This window comes from Argopecten irradians, chromosome 8, assembly GCF_041381155.1.
Source record: "Argopecten irradians isolate NY chromosome 8, Ai_NY, whole genome shotgun sequence".
Taxonomy (NCBI): Eukaryota; Metazoa; Mollusca; class Bivalvia; order Pectinida; family Pectinidae; genus Argopecten; species Argopecten irradians.
Genome location: NC_091141.1, coordinates 5142921 through 5164266, shown reverse-complemented (window position 1 = coordinate 5164266; position 21346 = coordinate 5142921). Strand labels below are relative to the sequence as shown.

The window sequence follows — 21346 nt, the reverse complement described above, 5'->3', positions numbered from 1 at the left end:
TATATGGTTTTCTATTAAATGAATTAAAATTAAATAAAATGTTCAGCAAAAGGATCCATAAAGAAGAGGCCCACATGACCTGGACACCTCAGTTATTATAGCTTACTCTTCCTTTAAAGTTATACCCGCTCTACAGTAAGTCAACCAAACATGTCTCAGCACTAGACTGTATATCAAACAGTAACATGTCTCAGTACTAGACTGTATATCAAACAGTAACATGTCTCAGCACTAGACTGTATATCAAACAGTAACATGTCTCAGCACTAGACTGTATATCAAACAGTAACATGTCTCAGCACTAGACTGTATATCAAACAGTAACATGTCTCAGCACTAGACTGTATATCAAACAGTAAAATGTCTCAGCACTAGACTGTATATCAAACAGTAACATGTCTCAGCACTAGACTGTATATCAAACAGTAACATGTCTCAGCACTAGACTGTATATCAAACAGTAACATGTCTCAGCACTAGACTGTATATCAAACAGTAACATGTCTCAGCACTAGACAATATATCAAACAGTAACATGTCTCAGCACTAGACTATATATCAAACAGTAACATGTCTCAGCACTAGACTGTATATCAAACAGTAACATGTCTCAGTACTAGACTGTATATCAAACAGTAACATGTCTCAGCACTAGACTATATCAAACAGTAACATGTCTCAGCACTAGACTGTATATCAAACAGTAACATGTCTCAGCACTAGACTGTATATCAAACAGTAACATGTCTCAGCACTAGACTATATATCAAACAGTAACATGTCTCAGCACTAGACTGTATATCAAACAGTAACATGTCTCAGCACTAGACTTATATCAAACAGTAACATGTCTCAGCACTAGATTGTATATCAAACAGTAACATGTCTCAGCACTAGACTGTATATCAAACAGTAACATGTCTCAGCACTAGACTATATATCAAACAGTAAACATGTCTCAGCTATTAGCACTAGACTGTATATCAAACAGTAACATGTCTCAGTACTAGACTGTATATCAAACAGTAACATGTCTCAGTACTAGACTGTATATCAAACAGTAACATGTCTCAGCACTAGACTATATATCAAACAGTAACATGTCTCAGCACTAGACTATATATCAAACAGTAACATGTCTCAGCACTAGACTGTATATCAAACAGTAACATGTCTCAGCACTAGAGTATATATCAAACAGTAACATGTCTCAGCACTAGACTGTATATCAAACAGTAACATGTCTCAGCACTAGACTGTATATCAAACAGTAACATGTCTCAGCACTAGACTGTATATCAAATAGTAACATGTCTCAGCACTAGACTGTATATCAAACAGTAACATGTCTCAGCACTAGACTGTATATCAAACAGTAACATGTCTCAGTACTAGACTGTATATCAAACAGTAACATGTCTCAGCACTAGACTGTATATCAAACAGTAACATGTCTCAGCACTAGACTGTATAAGATTGTGTCTTTTATCCCCTGACGTTTAAGATTGTGTCTTTTACCCCGTGACCTTTAAGATTGTGTCCTTTTCCCCCTGACCCTTAAGATTGTGTCCTTTAACCCCTGACCTTTACTATTGTGTCCTTTAGCACCTGACTTTATGATTGTGTCTTTTACCCCGTGACCTTTAAGATTGTGTCCTTTAACCCCTGACCTTTAAGATTGCGTCCTTTAACCCCTGACCTTTAAGGTTGTGTCCTTTAGCCCCTGGTCCTACAGATATCATGTATGCTGTTCTTTATATCAATACCCTAAACGTATGACCTTTCACTTTGTAATCTGTCACAACCCACCTTGCCCTTAAGTTGAGGTTTTGTAAATGTTTGGAGAATAAAGTCCACCACTTTCTCGTAGTTGCCAGCCTCGTACAACTTCTGTGTTTCCTCCAGTGATTGACATCTATGGAGTGACTCTTGGTGGCTCTTTACCTGATCTGTTTAACGTCAAATTTTATACAACATAAGGTCTTTTGGCCATGGGCTTGTTTTACTCATCTTAAAATAAATGGTAATCAAATGAAAAGAGGTTGAATAGTATAGAAATGTATTAGGCACCTACTAAAAATCTTATAAAACGAAAATATTACATACCATTCAAAACAAAATGTCCGAATTAAACAAAAGTCATCCAACCAGGTTGTATTTATATCATATGCCAACATAACAGAATCTTAACTTAGTATCACAAAGACAGGTTCAACATCATTGTATTTTCTATGTTCTTACATAATGATGTTAGGAATAAATTGCTGAGTAGATAATTTTACCAATTGATATAATCCTGTCCATTTTACAGTTGACAAGGCAGATCCTGGTGGGCTCCCCCTGTTCTTTACTATACTCCAAGTACTCTAATGTCTGAAAGTTTGGGAAAAGTTCAAATTGTCAGTTTCTACTATATATTGTATACTTTAATAGTTGAAACCTTGTAAAAAATATACTAAGTAATTATTGACAAAAGCCTTTAAGTAAGAATTAAGAAAACATCCACATATCTATACTACATATAGCCCATCAACATATCTATACTACATATAGCCCAAATATCTTTTATATTAGTATGAAAAGCTGGAACAATTTCTTGTACTAGAATATCTGAAATGTTCACAAAACATCAACATATAAAACTTTTAAGCCTTTCTTCTCACCAATTAAATTATTACTCACTATATATGGTGCAAAGTTAAAACTTAACTAGAAATATGTCTGTTAGACATTAAGCGCTCACTAAATACTTTCTAATCTTAATTTCCGCTATGAAATCATCCTCTGCAACAGGTGTACGTAGCACTTTCGCTCATTATCCTTGGGACTATTGCAAGGAGATGGTTTACACCCTTGGTGCATTGTAATAAATACTTTCCTTAACTTCATCAGAACATTAAATGTGAAATTACTTTGAAGTTCTTTGTTACATAAAAGTGTGTTTATTATCATATTGATATTGATATGATACACTTGTTTCTCTGTTCAAAATAGTCGCCCGCTAGAACACCGTCCAGTCTCTGTGCACGTGGTGACTTACCTGTGTCATGCCTGAACGCCTTTCTTGGGTACATTAGATCTAGAGCTCAGACACTCAGACTGATATTTTTTATAAAATGTTTTTTATTCTGTTTCTCTTACCCAAGGCTCTTTAGGCTGTGTAATTTTATAAATATTAATTATAACTGCAGCAAATGCAGTCTATGGTCACAGGGTTTAGTAAGCGATAGTGCAACGTACACCTAGGACCTAGGATGATGTGAAATAAATTAAATATGTGGCCAGTACTAAAAGTTATCCGTTTCGTCACTTTCTTTTATTGACTATATAAACCTGAATTGCATTGTATTGTTCCGGAAGTTTCCAAAGTCGATCAGATGCATAGAATATCGTGACCGATGTAAGAGTTTGTATGATACGCCGCTTGAAGTTTACACAAAACAAATGCATGTAGCACTGTGTAATGTCACTGTTGTTAATTTATAGTACATTATCACTGACAAGTATATCTTAATACATATTTTGAAAGTTTGGTGTCACTAAATCATGGCGAAAATCTATTAAATACTATTAGACACTGACTTCTGGTATCGCATGTGCAGTTGGAATCTGCGCATAGCTGATGTACACAGACTCTACAACCGACAAGGAAAATAATAGTACAAGTACACTCGCACTAAAACGTTTTAGGGGTTATCTAGTTCCTTCATTTGAAAAACAATATAGATATCACACATGGTCATATTATGATAAAATTTGAATGTGTTTTAAAGGCACACTATCTATCTGAAACTGCTTTTAATTGTTAAAATGGGAATGTACAACGAAATTGATAATTTTATAGACTCATAAAAGTTATGAACTTACCATTAATACTACATTTATCATCGCATTCAGAACTATTTAATTCAAATAAATAAAATGTTAATTTTCATAATGCGGGTCGTCTATGTTTCCCGCCGCTGTCCTGAATACCGCCCGGTAGCTGACTATCACTTTGTCGGAAGGCAAAATCAGCGAAATGAATCTACACTGTTATCATATATAACCCAGGAAATCTTGCATATGTTTAGTGTTGTAACCTCATCTCAGGCCATTAGATGTATATTTTCTTATGCTATCATGTTTTGCAGAAACCTTTAATTTATGCCCCGAAAAGGTAGTAGTCCTTTCATTTAAAAGATCTCACCTTTTGGAAACAATACAAGGCATCATCCATTTTGCCTTGTAGCATATAAAATCTAGACTTCATCCAGTATACTGAAATTCAGAAAAATAAAAAATAAATTATTCGAAACATAGCTAAATTAAATGTAATGCAACTTCTGATAACTACACTGTATTATCAATTTTGGCCATTACATAGTAACTTAATAGTTTGACAGAGGAACCCTATTGAGACTACAGACTATTTATTTCATGTACCTCTAATACAGTGAGGGAGCCATTGTGAGCCCATCACCTCTCCACAGCATGTCAACCCTGTGATGAACCAGAGGTCGTCGTTACAGTGAGACGGCAGGTCAGAGGTATGAAGCTGCTGGGACCCAGGGCTGTAAACATATATATATATAGAATCTGAGTTAAATCTTATCATCCCACAAAATGAACTGATAGTTTATTTCTACAAGTCATATGTAAAGTTGGCAGATATGGCTATACTGCAAAACAGTCAGTCACATTGTATCTTTTTTAAATATTCCTAAAATAACTATTTACTTACCTCCTAGGAGAGCTGCCAGGTGACATGGCCATTCTGTTATTGACAATCCACTGATCTAACTGGAATTCTGCTGCTAACTGGCAGGTCTTTTCAAAGAAGAAAAAACATTGTATAATCTAATATTGTCTTTGATTAATAAACCATAAGCTCATATAATTGAAAATTTGGAATATTTTAGATATGTTGGTTTCATGAACAAATATCCATGTATATCCCATTGATTTTGATTACCAGTAAGTGTGACCATAATGTGCATGAACACATGGTTTGTTATTTTATCTGATTTGAATTACATAGACGTTAGTACAAACCTTCTATTATTGGTAACAAGTTTAGAACCCATAGGTGACAGATGTTAGATGATAACAGCTCTGTGATATTTTGTGCCTCATATCTATTAATGATACTTATCTAAATTAAAGAAGTTGCATATCAGCATATTGCTTATTACTTTTTATCATATCTGTTATTGAACCTTCGGGTCTGTTGAACTGACAATAAAACAAACTTTCAAAGATAATCTGATGTTTGTACCGAGTAAGATATACCAAACTGATTGACTGACGACATGTTGATAGTCCTTTTATTTGGAAAAAGATCCTATTGGTTAAATGGTATCAATGTGATACAAAGACAAAGCATTTCTTACCTTTCCCAAGTTCTGTGTGTACTCCTCAGAATCGCTCAAGCTAAACAAGGAAGACAATTATAATTATAAATCTGCATTTAACAGCATAAACAATACATTGAATTCCACGTGTAAAGAAATGAGTGGAAATGCATGTCAAAGTCAAAGAGGTATTTCATTTCTAGGTTCATTTTCGTCTCATTGCAGAACAATCAAGTCAAATTGAAGTTTACTGTATCCTAGATATTTCATCATTAATTCTAATATGCTCACAAAAAAAGTAATATTTACAGTAACTGCTAAAAATAGAAGAATCAGATAATTTTGTGTGCACTTATAATAATATTTCATGATAAGGTTTAGCATGCTAAAAACAATCAAATAGTTCCATACCACTTTTCTGAACCTTTAAAATTTAATAGCTTTTATGTATTGATATATACTTACCTGAAGATGTCTGGGAGATCAAAGTGTTTCCTTGTTCGACTATAAACCTTCAGGTATATGTCTGTCAGTCCCAATGTCCTGTTACAAGTACAATAATCACACATTATAATCAGTACAAAACTTTTGATTATTTCAATTAACTAAATTTCTTTTGCAGCATTATGTAACATAAATGAATGGCATTAACCTGCCTATTAGTGTCTTCCCATTGGCAGGTAGTCACCTCCACATTAACACCCCACCTGCTTCCACCCAAACAAGCTTGACAAATGAAGCAGATTTTTATCATTTTTCAATACAGGGGTTTTGAGATCATAAATGACCAAGGTAAAGTACTACTTACAGTCAATTAGTCCCACCTTCCAGTGATTATGATGTCACAAAACACACATCAAATGATGACGTCACAATGTCGAGATAGTTGGACTAATCAACTGTAAATTGTATTTCACATACATCATTTTTTGGGATCTCGAAACCCCCGTATTGCTAGATGATCTTTTTAAGTCATTATAAAGATGTTGTCGATAGGAATTACAATTTTTAATCTCTCTGTACTACACTATGGTATTACAGAGATCCATTATACAATCACTTCATCAAGATACCTACCATTTAGCCTCCCCATGTTTGGCCAAGGCGAAGAGGTAGCGCATCATCAGAGAGATAGTTCCTGCATTTTTAATGCTCTGTTTTAAGAATTCCCTGACCTCTGTATCCTCGGTTGTGATTAGTTTCTGTACCTCCGTGGTTAGCTCTGTTTCACCACCTGTCATGTAAGAAGTTCTACTGCAGACAAGACTAAAACTGTTGATTTGATTCAAAACAAACTTCAATAAAATCTTAAATCATATGTATTTAGAAAACAAGATTTATTATTAGTAAAAAGAAACCCATATTTTTTCTTATAAACTCATTTATTTGCTACTTATTGATATCAAACTCGAGGTCATTATGATCAAATATAACAAAACATGTGCTGAATCCTACCTGTAAGAATATTACTTATTAGGAAAACAAACATTTAATTGATTTTGTTTCTATTGTTGAGGAGGGTTTAGGATTTGTGTACCAGGGTATATATCTTTATCATCAAAAACAATATTGGATTACTGTGTTTATTTGACCTTGATACTGAGGTCAAGACGTACCGTATATTAGCATAATTATCTGTTTTTATTTCTAAATGAAACAAGAGGCCCAGAGGGCCTGTATCGCTCACCTGGTTTTTTGTTAGTAATTATCACAAGACTCTGACAATTAGAAAAATAAGCAAAATTGACTCCCAAAGTTTAATTTTGTATCACAATCATACCATGATGCTATTGATACCATACAAATATGCTATCCAATACATAGGTTCAGAGACAAAGTAATCTATATGAAAATAGTAGCCTAATTGACCTTTTTGACCTCACATCTATTGCCGTTTAAGGCCCCGGGGGTCAGCCCTATCATTTGTACAATTTCAAATCCCAACCCTATAAGGATGCTAACATTGCATTATAAGTGCTCTTCCATTCTTAGTTGCAGAGAAGAAGTCGTTTATATGGAAATAGCTAAATTGACCCCTTTTGACCCCACCCTTCAGGCCCCGGGATCAGCCCCATCATTTGCAAAATTTTGAATTCAAACCCTATAAGGATGTAACCATTGCATTATGAGCGCAATCCCATATTAAGTTGCAGAGAAAAGTCATTTATATGGAAATTGACCACTTTTGACCCCGCCCCTCAGGCCCCCGGGGGTCAGCCCTATCATTTGCTCAATTTGGAATCCCCAGCCTACAAGGATGCTACCATTGCATTATGGGTGCTATACCATACTTAGTTGCAGAGAAGAAGTCATTTATATGGAAATAGCCAAATTGACCCTTTTGACCCCGCCCCTCAGGCCCCCGGGGGGTCAGCCCTATGATTTGCACAATTTTGAATCCCCACACTATAAGGATGCTACCATTGCATTATGGGTGCTATACCATGCTTAGTTTCAGAGAAGAAGTCGTTTATATGGAAATAGCCAAATTGACCCCTTTTGACCCCGCCCCTCAGGCCCCCGGGGGGTCAGCCCCATCATTTGTACAATTTTGAATCCCCACCCTATAAGGATGCTACCATTGCATTATGGGTGCTATCCCATGCTTGGTTTCAGAGAAGAAGTCGTTTATATGGAAATAGCCAAATTGACCCCTTTTGACCCCGCCCCTCAGGCCCCCCAGGGTCAGCCCCATCATTTGTACAATTTTGAATCCCCACCCTATAACATACTACAATTGCATTATGAGTGCTATCTCATGCTTAGTTTCAGAGAAGAAGTCGTTTATATGGAAATAGCCAAACTGACCCCTTTTGACCCCGCCCCTCAGGCTCCCAGGGTGTCAGCCCCATCATTTGTACAATTTTGAATCCCCACCCTATAAGGATGCTACCATTGCATTATGGGTGCTATCCCATGCTTGGTTTCAGAGAAGAAGTCGTTTATATGGAAATAGCCAAATTGACCCCTTTTGGCCCCGCCCCTCAGGCCCCTGGGGGGTCAGCCCCATCATTTGTACAATTTTCAGTTAGTAGCCCATAAGGATGCTACCAGTCAAATTTTGTTGAAATCCGACCAGCGGTTATGGAGAAGAAGTCGATTGTTGACGGACGCCGGACGACGGATGCCGGACACTGCGGTATCCCATAAGCTCACCTCGGTCCTTTGGACCAGGTGAGCTAATAATTGAATGCGTTACTGTGGGCTGAATTATACCTGCAGCTTTTTCTTCACAGTCTTTTATTAAAGACTGTTCCTGTTCCTGAACCACAAGCACTTCATCATCTTCGTTCATTTGTCTACAGCAAAGAAAAAATGACATGTGTCGTCATCCACTCATCTTATAAGGCATGCATAAAAATGCCCTTATATAATATACAGTTGTTTACTTTTATTAAAAATGACTTAACAATATTGAAAATAAAATGACTGGCATTACCTTATAGAAGTCTATAATTATGATTTCAATACCCATAAACGATGAATGAAATGTAATTCTTGCAACCACAACTTAACAGTATCTTGCAAAATTGTAGAAATAGTGTCCCACAAAAATTATTGGTCAAATCAGTTACATTGTATTACAGATATGTACTCTAGTCTCCAGATAAACTGTTTTCTGTAATTAATCAAAGGAAGAGATTTGAACTTACTTGAGACTTGATGGCAAGAAGGAGATAAGCAACTCTTCAAAATTGACACTGGGTTCCTCTTTAGGTTTACTCACATTTCTCACCTAGTACAATAAAACAAATACTAAATGATATCACAAGATTCAACATGGATGTTTTCTGATTCTATTGATAAGTTCTGATTTGTTGTTATACAAATATTTTACTTAATTTGTTTTGTTAAGTTCATTTCTTTGCAATATTTTGATCATAAAACGAAACTAGTGTCTGTTAAATAGATATGCATACCCCGTCTCCACAAATCAAAGCAGGACGGTATGGGACGGGACAAAACATGAGACATGAGTAACACTGTATGACATCCCATGTACCCCGTCATTAATGGTAGGGCATAAATAACTATAACGAAATAATTACTCTGGCACTTCTACGTTTGACACTGAGTCCAAAGTCCTCGGGAATGAAACCTCTCTTCCTTTTAGTGGCCTTGCCGCGCCCTTTACCCAGGTCCTCAGATTCTACAGGTGCTGCGCAAGTATGGTCATGAAGAGCTTAAAGGAAATATACAGATCAAACGTTCAGTTTTTTTTATTAATAACAAATGTTAATTGATACATAATATGATAAGAAGATCTCATTCAGATAATGATATCAAACTGTGTCAAAAATTACACAGATAATACAGTATATATTTAAGAAACAAAACACCAAATATTACTATCATGGTCCATTTTTCTCCCAACACACCAAGGCCTAGCTGTAAATGGTGATTAAATTAACTTAATTAAATGATCAGAGGAACTTTTATTTCTGGTTTGCTGCAAAACCTGTAATTACGTTTTTTGTAAAGTTGTTGAGTAGGTAAAGAATGGATTAAATGACTGATAGGAAATTAGTAATATTTTGTCAAGTTAGCTCCAAGAATTTTTTTTTTATCTCGATTTAATTTTTTTTGTTAATTTATGATTAGCCTAATCACCTTTTGAACAACTGATGCCTGATTTGTTTTCAGGAAATCCTTCCACATGTTATCTGAGATAATCTGGTATTATATATAAATATATATATATAAGACCTTGCCTTAAAACAGCTCTGTCTAGCTACTGGACAAATAAAACAAAGGTTCTGTACCAAGGTGAGTACTTACCTGTTAAAGGGGAGGTTTTACCAAGCTGAGTACTTACCTGTTATAGGGGAGGTCTTGTGTACACTGGGTGAAGACGAGGGTGATACAGGTGTTGACATAGTTGGAATTGTGTACGATAATTCTGTGACAGGTGTGTTTACTGGCTGCGATATAGGGGCAGAGACAGGCGGTGTATGTGGCACCCCAGACACAGACGATGTATGTGACATCCCAGACACAGACGATGTATGTGGCATCCCAGACACAGGTGATGTATGTGGTATCCCAGATACAGGTGATGTATGTGGCATCCCAGAAACAGACGATGTATGTGGCATCCCAGACACAGATGAAGTATGTGGCATCCCAGACACAGGCGATGTTTGTGGCATCCCAGACACAGGCGATGTATGTGACATCCTAGACACAGGTGATGTATGTGGCATCCCAGAAACAAACGATGTATGTGGCATCCCAGACACAGGCGATGTATGTGGCATCCCAGACACAGATGAAGTATGTGGCATCCCAGACACAGGCGATGTATGTGGCATCCCAGACACAGGCAATGTTTGTGGCATCCCAGACACAGGCGATGTATGTGGCATCCCAGACACAGGTGATGTTTGTGGCATCCCAGACACAGGTGATGTTTGTAGTAGTCCAGAAACTGGTGTATGTAGCATTCCAGGGATTGATGATGTCTTTGATATTCCTGAAATTGATGTTGACTGCGGCATTCCAGTAATTGATGTTGACAGTGGCATTCCAGTTATTGCTGATGGTTTTGGTATTTCAGAAATTGAAGTAGCCTGTGGCATCCCTGAAATTTGAGTTGAGTGTGGCATTTCAGAAGTTGGAGTGGAATGTGGTACTCCTATAATTTGAGTTGGATGTGGTATGCTGGAAATTGGTGTGGTTGGTGGTATTTCTGAGCTCGGTGTCTCAGACACAGGTGTTGTTGGTGCTATCACGGATGGTGGTGATAAAGGAGCTAGTCTAGATTCTAACATAGGGGACATCCCTGATGATAGTGATGAAGAGGAAACAGTAGAAGGTTGGGAGGCTGAAGACATTGGTGATGATCCTGAAATCTTTGCATAGGGAGTTTCTGAAGTAGGTTCAGTCTCCATAATCATATCTGATACAGTTCTCCCTGATGTTTCTATGTTAGATTTTGACGAGGTACTTGATGACACACTTGTAATTGCTGAGTAAGACTGTGGCAGTACATTGGACTGTCCTGGCAGTGAAGAGAGTGAGACGCCTGACACTGGAGTTGTTGGCTGTGACAGCTGCTCTGATATAGCAGAGGAAAACTGCTGTACTTTGGTAGGACTTAGGACAGGCTGCTTTTCCTTATAAACCACAGGTGGATGCTCACTTTCTCCTGTGAGCTCCTGACTTTTTGACAGAGATGACTGTACAACACTTTTGTCACTACATATCACCTGCATCTCCTCAGAGATTAAAGTAGATGATATTACAGCATCACTTGTCACTACAGATGAATCTGTTAAGCTGATCTGACTCACAGCTGACGGTAAAGGAGACGATGGCAAAACGGCAAAGGAATCAGACGGCATCAGAGACGAAGATTTCATTTTATCACAAGCATCATCTGTTTCCATGGCTACAACATTTTCTTTATCTGTCTGAGCAGCTGGGTCGTCTGTGGTCATAGGGACATCAAGGATTTCAGATGTATTTGATTCAGTCTTTTTACAATCTACAGATTCTTTTTCTCTTGTATCCATGGTAACCAAGTCGACTTCCATTTCCCCTGAATTTTCAGAAGCCTCCTCTGCTGTAGGTGATTTATCAGGTTGTACAGGAGGTAAATCTGTACAGTTACTATACTCTGAGAGGTCTACGTGCAGGCCCAGACTCTGTAAATATTATTCATATATTAAATGAAAAACACTGTTACAGCATAATCCATTTACATTTTCCCTTGCACCACACACACACACAAAAATAAATAAAATTAAGAAGTAAATTATTACATCTGTAAATTGTCAGGAAAACATTTCTATTTTTGAAACTTTACATGCTGTTAAGTTATCATGACACTCAAAAGTCTGTTTAAATATTCAAACTTTACAAAGCAGAAAATATCATAATAACATGTTGATAAAAGTATGTATTTGATTGACATGTAATTTTTTGGAATTTGCTTCATGAATGCAGAAAAACATTTTCAGTATTCTGATACAATCTATAACACTCCGACTGAACTCCATCTGGAAGTAACTACTTTATTTTTGCGAGAAACTTTTTTTTCATAATGCTGTGAGAGAGTTCGAATTCAAACCCAAAGGTTTCGCAAAACCTTGTTACAGTCAAACCTGTCTATTACGGCCACTCAAGGCACAGGGGAAAATGATCTTTAAACACAGAAATAAATTGTGTTCGAATTGGTAATTTTGGACCCTAGAAATAGGTCTTATTGAACAGGTAGTCATTACACAGAGGTGGTCCCTAACGCAGGTTTAACTGTACATGAATGCACGATTGTCAGTTAGAGCCCTCCATCACAAATTAACCGTATGTATTTGCAAATATTAAATTTTTTATGCAAAACTAAAGTGGTCTACAGCATACAGAACTTACCAGTGGAGGATCAGAATGTACAGCCCGATCATACAGCTCAATAAGACTTTCTCCCAAGTTCTTCCACCTGCAATAGATTACAAAGTTGCTGTATACTGTAGTTTGAATGGCTAAAATGTCACACTCTGTGATCGTGAAAATATCAGATTAAGAGAGTGTAAGGATCATCTCAATATATATATATATACTTGTAGTGTAAGGATCATCTCAATGCTTGTAGTAGATTATTATCAATTGAGTGTATAACAACAAGAAATAGCTGTAAATTTTATAAACTCTCTCCATATTTTTTATTCTCTAGATTTCCACACTGAATGTAGTTATAAGGCTCGATGCAGGAAGTTTTCATGTTAATAAGTTGTTGGACGACAACAGGTTTTTTTTGTTTTAATTTATCTGCAATCATTGGAACACAATGAAAAATTATATTACAAATTATATCAACATCCTATATTAACACCCAGGGCCATTTAAAGAATAACAGCTGTAGACTCAAGTCAACAAGTCCACAATGGGGGAAAACGGACAGAGGGTAAAATCATGAATCATGTTGAATTTAGTTAACAATAATATGGCAGTACTTCCTTCTATTATATGAAATCACAAAGGAAAACAACAACACAGCACAGTATGAAACTCAATAGGACTGATTATATACATAATATTGTTTTACAAACACCAGATACAACCCCCTGGAATTAAACTTACGTGAAATGAGTGATGACTTTTGTGAGTTTGATGGGAAGAGGTTCTGGTTCCTTGGCCAGCTCTCTACGTCTGTCTCTCAAGTCTAGTGCCTCATTAATATACTGTGAATTAAACAATATACACATAAATAAGGTCTCTTCTCCGACACCTCTTAATCACAAAATATTCTTATCTCATCATGATCAATTTAATGACATTTTATAGGTTTTAACAGACTCTAAAGTAACAAACAAATCTTGAAAAATTGATCTATCTGATTATTTATTCTGATAACATCATTTCTTAATCCGTGCTGTCTAGCACTACCTGGAAGCCAAGCCTTGACATGGAACACAAGTACAGATATATACTAGAATTAACTGTACAGAAATCTATTTTAGTGTGTTTATTTGACATATTTTGCAGCTAATTATAAAGTTCGCAAAAATAGATAGCAGTGAAAGGGCTTCAACAAACAAGTGAAATAAAATTTCAATTTTTATAATAATTTTTAAACTGTGAAAAAGGTAGTAAGGCATGAAAATGTGAAATTAATTAATAAGTTTACAGTATCTACTTATAAATTGCAGATGATGTTTTCACAAAATAATAATGTGGTTTTTGTTGTTTACCTCCTCAGATTCAGTCGGGTCAACTTTGGCCAGCAGGACCACAGGATCACTGTATAATACAGATAGCACAATCTGAATTATTGAAGTCTAAGGTTTTGCTTGCTTTATTTGAAAACTTTAGTATAGAGTGTCAGAAATATCATCCACTGAGGCGGTAATTAAAAACAAATTTGAAATACTAACCATATAAAGGTTATTTCTCTAAGATCTTAATGCATGTCAAAGCTACAGTAATTTCCTTTTTGCTTCACAAATAAGTATCAATATGTTCAGTTATACTTTGTATTATAATCAGAGCTTTAAAATTCTGTGAAGATAAAGAAAATTTTACCACTGTTAAAATATTCTGTTATATTTTGTAGATGTGAGTTCTTTAAACAATTATATTTTATATAAATCAGAATATTAGAATAACCAAAATGTAAACAAAATTTTATTACCACTTTTCAAACATTTCGTCTGTGTCATATTTCAGTGATGGGTGTTCTTTGAGGATTTGTTTCCTGAATGCCAGACCCTTAGTGTACTCAAAATCCTTCTCCAATGCCCGCGAGATGTAATACATGCAGTCTGAACGGAAAGTTAAGTTATCAATATCTAATGAAAACACGCAATAAAATAGACTTCTTTAATTTCCTCCTTTAAAACAAATGTGACAATACAACATCAATTAATATAAATACTCTAGACATTCTGAAGACACATAACAATTCTCTGCTGCCATTTGGTGACAACTTATACCAGTATCATATTTGCATTACATTTAACTTGTATACATTGCAATTGTACTTAGTCTATGTGTTACACATCAGATTTTGTGGTCCAACCATAAAATACTTTAAACATAACTTGTGTATCATACCTACAAAATAATTTAAATTTCATGAACTACATAAATAAATACCATTATATTACACTGAGTAATTCAGGATTACGATACTTACTGAAGTAGTCATTCATAGCATACAGCAAAGTGACAACATGGTCCAGGCATGGCCAATGGTTAGGATTACAATGTAGGCATTCATAGCATACAGCAAAGTGACAACATGGTCCAGGCATGGCCAATGGTTAGGATTACAATGTAGGCCCTGAAAAATTACAGTACATCAAAAGTGTTATGACAAAGAGGTTAAAATTACATGTATGTTATCGAAAACAAAAGGTAATACACAATGGTAGCCTATCACCAAAATACATCATAAAAGTGAATCTAATTACTAATATTAACAGTAATATCCTCCCTATAGAAATCTGACGATGCAGGGTACAGATGGTGTCTTACCTGGTATGATACAGTTGATCTACAATAATCGGGACGGCATTAGTTCAGAAAACTCACAATCCAGACAGATATATCAGAAAACAGATGTCATTATAGACTTTAAAAAATTCTGAACATGGACGATTTGGACTAGAGATGCAAGTGTTTCAATTATGATCAAGGGTCATTAAATTGTCATTCAAATATATATATATGTGTGTAATTAAACTTTCTGCACAATACCATAATCACAAAACCAATATAAACGGTTTTTTCTTTTTTATATAAAATATCTATATATTGTTTTGTTTTTCATTTTATTCTTGTTTCTTTACCTTTTCAAAGCCCAGTCTGGCCAGAGGGAAATTGTAGAGCTTCAAAGCGATGGTTCCAATTTTGTACCAAACTGTCACTTCAGTTGTATCAATCTTCACTGCCTAAATGGTAAAACCACATACAAGTGAACTCCATGTGGAACAAGATAAACTGCAGATTATCAAATTTTCTACCATATAACCAATTTACTACCATATAGCCAATTTACATACAAAATGATGACCCAACATTTATCCCGAAGAAAGAAGAACAATGTCAATCTGAAAACTACCGTATTTTTGCGCGTATAGTGCGCACTTTTTTTCATAATTTATCAAGTGAAAAGTTGGGGGTGCGCACTATACGCAGGTTCATGTACAAGGCATGGCCTGGGTTATGATCACCGACCGGCAGGTCCGAGCTATGCAGTAACATTTTGTACACGTTGTCGTGAAATAATTATGATTAAATACTTGGATCTTTAAGTCAATGGTCAATGCATATATTCAATATAAAAGGAAAACATCTCTTGAAATTTTTATCTTTAATTCCTTGAAAGTCCGTATTGAGAGCACGTGTGTTCATGACCGGATTCATGTTACGATCGTGAATCTTCAGTAAGGTATCTCCAAATCTAAATGGCTAAATGAATATAGCCTGGAGCTTGAAACGACGTATAAGTGTGTAATTAATTCGTCACATTAGATAGATTACCTTATAAATAAGTTTCTCCTGCATGTGAAAACTTTTGAACTTGCAAATGTTTACGGAAGTGAGTTTAACCCCACATGCAGAGCCAGCAAATTAAATACGAAACTAAAACCTTCCTACATTAACACTGACCAATCGGCACTATAAATGATGGTATGACTGTAAAATTTACTCTTATTACTATCTTTTGAAATGGTTCTGTAAGACATCATCCTGATTTCAATACTAATTGAAATAATTGAGAATACGGAAGCGTGCAGTCAGTAATCAAATATGGCGGCCACCTGTGGTTGATTGGCCTACTCAGTCGGCTTTCCAGCTAATATCTTGGACAATGATTAAATCTAAATGCCGAACAGATACACAATAGACTTGATTGATACCACTTGGAATTACACAAGGTATGGTAAATTATTTGATTGTAAAAACATTGTTGTTGATATCCTCATTATAGTGTCACCGGCAATTCACAAGCTAACTAGGCCTGCCGTTGTGTAAACAAAGTGTCAATCATCGTGTCAAACTCCTCTCGCCAGTTAATTTTAATGAACAGAAGGTTGTTTTAAGCACTTATAAACAATAAGAACCATTTGATTTTGTGCTTCAAGAGTGATTGGAGGCAATGCAAAATGTTGTGAACGAAGATACAAAAACTGAGATTTTTTTTTTTGTAAATATTTTTTTTTTTCAAAATGAAACTCAAAAACGTACCTGCGCACTATACGCGGGTGCGCACTATACGCGCAAAAATACGGTAATTAACAATCCAATCACATTTGTAACGACATTTTATGAATTCAAAAGGTTGACTGTAAAATACAAGTATCAGATATAACTGTATTTCATTACATAATTGTCACTCACCTCTATATAGGATGAGATAGCCGACTGTAAGTCCTCTCTGTGCTCTGTAGCTATATAGCTCTCTGTATTTTACTGTATACCTGTCACTCACCTCTACATAGGATGAGATAGCTGACTGTAAGTCCTCTTTGTGTAGGGCCATAGCTATATAACTCTCTGTATATTACTGTATACCTGTCACTCACCTCTACATAGGATGAGATAGCCGACTGTAAGTCCTCTCTGTGTAGGGCCATAGCTATATAGCTCTCTGTATTTTACTGTATACCTGTCACTCACCTCTACATAGGATGAGATAGCTGACTGTAAGTCCTCTCTGTGTAGGGCCATAGCTATATAACTCTCTGTATTTTACTGTATACCTGTCACTCACCTCTACATAGGATGAGATAGCTGATTGTAAGTCCTCTCTGTGTAGGGCCATAGCTATATAGATCTCTGTATTTTACTGTATACCTGTCACTCACCTCTACATAGGATGAGATAGCCGACTGTAAGTCCTCTCTGTGTAGGGCCATAGCTATATAGCTCTCTGTATTTTACTGTATACCTGTCACTCACCTCTACATAGGATGAGATAGCTGACTGTAAGTCCTCTCTGTGTAGGGCCATAGCTATATAGCTCTCTGTATTTTACTGTATACCTGTCACTCACCTCTACATAGGATGAGATAGCCGACTGTAAGTCCTCTCTGTGTAGGGCCATAGCTATATAGATCTCTGTATTTTACTGTATACCTGTCACTCACCTCTACATAGAATGAGATAGCTGATTGTAAGTCCTCTCTGTGTAGGGCCATAGCTATATAGATCTCTGTATTTTACTGTATACCTGTCACTCACCTCTACATAGGATGAGATAGCTGATTGTAAGTCCTCTCTGTGTAGGGCCATAGCTATATAGATCTCTGTATTTTACTGTATACCTGTCACTCACCTCTACATAGGATGAGATAGCTGATTGTAAGTCCTCTCTGTGTAGGGCCATAGCTATATAGATCTCTGTATTTACTGTATACCTGTCACTCACCTCTACATAAATGAGATAGCTGATTGTATCCTCTCTGTGTAGGGCCAAGCTATATAGATCTCTGTATTTTACTGTATACCTGTCACTCACCTCTACATAGGATGAGATAGCTGACTGTATGTTCTCTCTGTGTAGGGCAATAGCTATATAGATCTCTGTATTTTACTGTATACCTGTCACTCACCTCTACATAGGATGAGATAGCCGACTGTAAGTCCTCTCTGTGTAGGGCCATAGCTATATAACTCTCTGTATTTTACTGTATACCTGTCACTCACCTCTACATAGGATGAGATAGCTGACTGTAAGTCCTCTCTGTGTAGGGCCATAGCTATATAACTCTCTGTATTTTACTGTATACCTGTCACTCACCTCTACATAGGATGAGATAGCTGACTGTAAGTCCTCTCTGTGTAGAGCCATACTGGCCAGGTTTTTGTGTATTGAGTACAACAAACGCAGGCCATCCTGGTCAGCCCCTTCTTCCTCGTCCTCCACCAGCTGAGCCGTCTGTTAAATAACCAATGAACAAGTACATAAATACATACACATTAACAATGTGGTTTACAAAGCAGATAAGATCTATATTTCAATAGAACAATATTTTTCATTTTCAAATATTAAATAAACTGATCAACTTTAACTGCATTGTCTTAATATAGAACAAGGAGTCTAACATGGGAGAAAGCCTGAGTACCTTCCTGGAGAAAACCAATATGATCAGAAGTATCAAGTGGGTGACCTCTAACTTTTTCATATTCAGCATATTGTCAGTAATTGTCTCTCAATGTTATATTCTATGTAGATTGACTTAAAATTTCTCTGGTATTGATTAGCTGAGCTAATGAGATCGACCAAGATGCCTCTAAATGTTGCAATGTAACCTTTTTCAGATTACCTAAAATTGTCTCTAAATATCGAGTAGTACTTCATTGGCTGAACTTACCTCTCTGAGGAAGCCATGATTGAGGAGATCCTTGAACGCAGCCTCTGCCAAATCTACCTCGCCCTGCCTTTGTAGTCTCAGTGCCGCATCATACAGAGTGAATGCCTCAGACTCCTGTAATCACCCAAATTAGAATACAATATAATGGCTGTTCATGTAAGAAATACATACTATTAGTGAACGATCTTATACATAAATTGTTTGGGGGTATAGTAATGAAATGTCAATATATCATTCAGTTTACAATTTTATGCATTTGTGAAGTTATTTATTCATATGATGTTAAATCAAATCAAACAAACAAAACTATTTTCATTGAGATTTAACAAAATTAAGCAGTCAACAACAATAACAACTTTGGATAATGATATTCATAAGTATAGTATTAATATACTTATGTTACAAGTATAACTAACTATAAAAGAAGATATTGGGTCAAAGTTTTAGTCCTATATATTCCCAACGGCAAACATTTAATTTTTTGATTTTTTTTGTTCACATCTCAACAGAAACAATTCTTTCTAGTGGTGCAAAAGTTCTGGACTTTTTGTTCAATCTTTATAAAGAACAGATCTATAACAAGTCTTAGTTGATGCAGCAGCCTACTTTGGCTTCCTTTGTCCGTCTAGCTGGTGTCTTTGGGGCCCGGCTGTCATCCTCACTACTGGAATCATTGAGTGCTGCTATCCGAATCTGGAAGGAAAAAAATACTAATATCTAAATGTTAGGTTATGTATTTTTATCAACATACATTGATTTTAATTACTTATGTTTATTATTATGATTAAATTCATGTAAATGATAAAGTTCTGATGAAACATATACAAACAGTAAAACTGAAGCTTGCCTAATAGTGACCACTGCATCTCTTTATATAAAGACTACCTTAGCTTAATAAAACCACTTTTCTAGGGTCTGAATTGCAAATGACCAATATCAACACAATGCAACCTATGTATAAAGACCAATTTTCCTCTGTCCCTTAGGTGGTCTTTATAGGCAGGTGTCACTGTATAGTTATATCAAATTTTATAATTCCTTTGGAATATCTGATTCTGCTATTGTGTGTTATTCTACCAGTGCTTTTTTTCAGCATGGTTTAGGGCTTATTTTCGGCCCAATTCCCTATGGCAAAGCCTCTAAAAATTTCCCAATTCAAGTCTAAAATTTCCCAAAAATCAAAGTTTCTTGAAAACTATCCAAAAATATATAGCATGAACTTAGTTGACTGAAGCTTTAAGTATTTGTGAATTGGCTTCAGAATAGTACATAAACTACACTGAAAATAAAAAGTCTTATTTTGTATGATTTATTTCATATTTCATAATTTTTCCCAAATCTTGGATTTGTCACACATTTTCCCATATTCAAAGCCATGGGCCCCATTCCCAAAGCAGTGAGAAAAAGATTTGTCTACTCACACAAGTTTACATCCTTAATGTGCCAGGTGTTACTATCAATGACGTTATAACCACCCCTGGACCATTTCATAGTAAAACTGGAGGCAGTTCAGAAGACACAGGTTATTTGGTCCTTTGATGTACATCAACAGAATTAAATAAAGTACTGTTGTATGGAAATGTTGATAAAAGAGTAGATGGTGGAAAAGAAATACAGGTAACAGATAAGCAAGCTTTAAGATGTACTCCGGTAATATTATGTTCGACACTGTGAAACTTTGATAGGCAATATCGACGTTATTATTAAGTGTCTCGTCGTAATGGTACCTTAAACATGGTTGGGGTAAGTAAGATGCAATAAAACATCATTTTAAATTTAATACTTACATTCCTAGTTTTCGGTTAATTTAGTTACCAAAATATATAGCGTCTCTTTTTTACTTTTAGTATTAAGAGCTTTTGTTAGTTTCTTTTTTTTTTTAACTTTCGTCCTAGAGGCCCTTTTTTTGTCCGGTTGCAGCATTTTGTATCTCACTTTTTCAGTTTTTATGATGGACAAGTCTTCAGTCAGTGACTGGTACACTTTTCACTATTCAGTTATCACTCAACTTACCATCTCAGTTATGCAGACTCTTTAACTCCCTGTTAAGTATCAAATGCATATGGCAAAATTTATGGACCCATAATGAAAATCAGATGGTCTTGCCTAACATATCATGCAAACGAAATTCAAGCAAACGGGATTTGGTAGTTCAACAACTGGCGCCATATTATTATTTAGTTTCGTATAAAA

At 35.9% G+C, this 21346-nt stretch overlaps 1 protein-coding gene across 2 annotated transcripts in view; it reads right to left on the bottom strand.

Moving 5' to 3' along the window:
* LOC138329154 (uncharacterized) overlaps positions 1–21314 on the bottom strand; it is a 40277-nt gene extending 18963 nt beyond the window's left edge. For both annotated transcript variants that reach the window (XM_069275919.1, XM_069275920.1), the window contains exons 1-22: positions 21167–21314; positions 19760–19846; positions 19154–19267; positions 18580–18717; positions 15622–15724; positions 14968–15045; positions 14464–14593; positions 14024–14072; positions 13413–13513; positions 12705–12771; positions 10150–11980; positions 9383–9516; positions 8987–9069; positions 8550–8632; positions 6411–6567; positions 5799–5876; positions 5373–5412; positions 4724–4809; positions 4426–4553; positions 4190–4260; positions 2283–2373; positions 1810–1949 (exon numbers count right to left, since the gene is read on the bottom strand). In XM_069275919.1, the coding sequence (XP_069132020.1) occupies positions 1810–1949; positions 2283–2373; positions 4190–4260; positions 4426–4553; positions 4724–4809; positions 5373–5412; positions 5799–5876; positions 6411–6567; positions 8550–8632; positions 8987–9069; positions 9383–9516; positions 10150–11980; positions 12705–12771; positions 13413–13513; positions 14024–14072; positions 14464–14593; positions 14968–15045; positions 15622–15724; positions 18580–18717; positions 19154–19267; positions 19760–19846; positions 21167–21169 (3792 nt within the window). In that variant the 5' untranslated portion in view covers positions 21170–21314. The remainder of the gene's footprint in view (positions 1–1809; positions 1950–2282; positions 2374–4189; positions 4261–4425; positions 4554–4723; positions 4810–5372; positions 5413–5798; positions 5877–6410; positions 6568–8549; positions 8633–8986; positions 9070–9382; positions 9517–10149; positions 11981–12704; positions 12772–13412; positions 13514–14023; positions 14073–14463; positions 14594–14967; positions 15046–15621; positions 15725–18579; positions 18718–19153; positions 19268–19759; positions 19847–21166) is intronic.
* Positions 21315–21346: the final 32 nt, after the last annotated feature.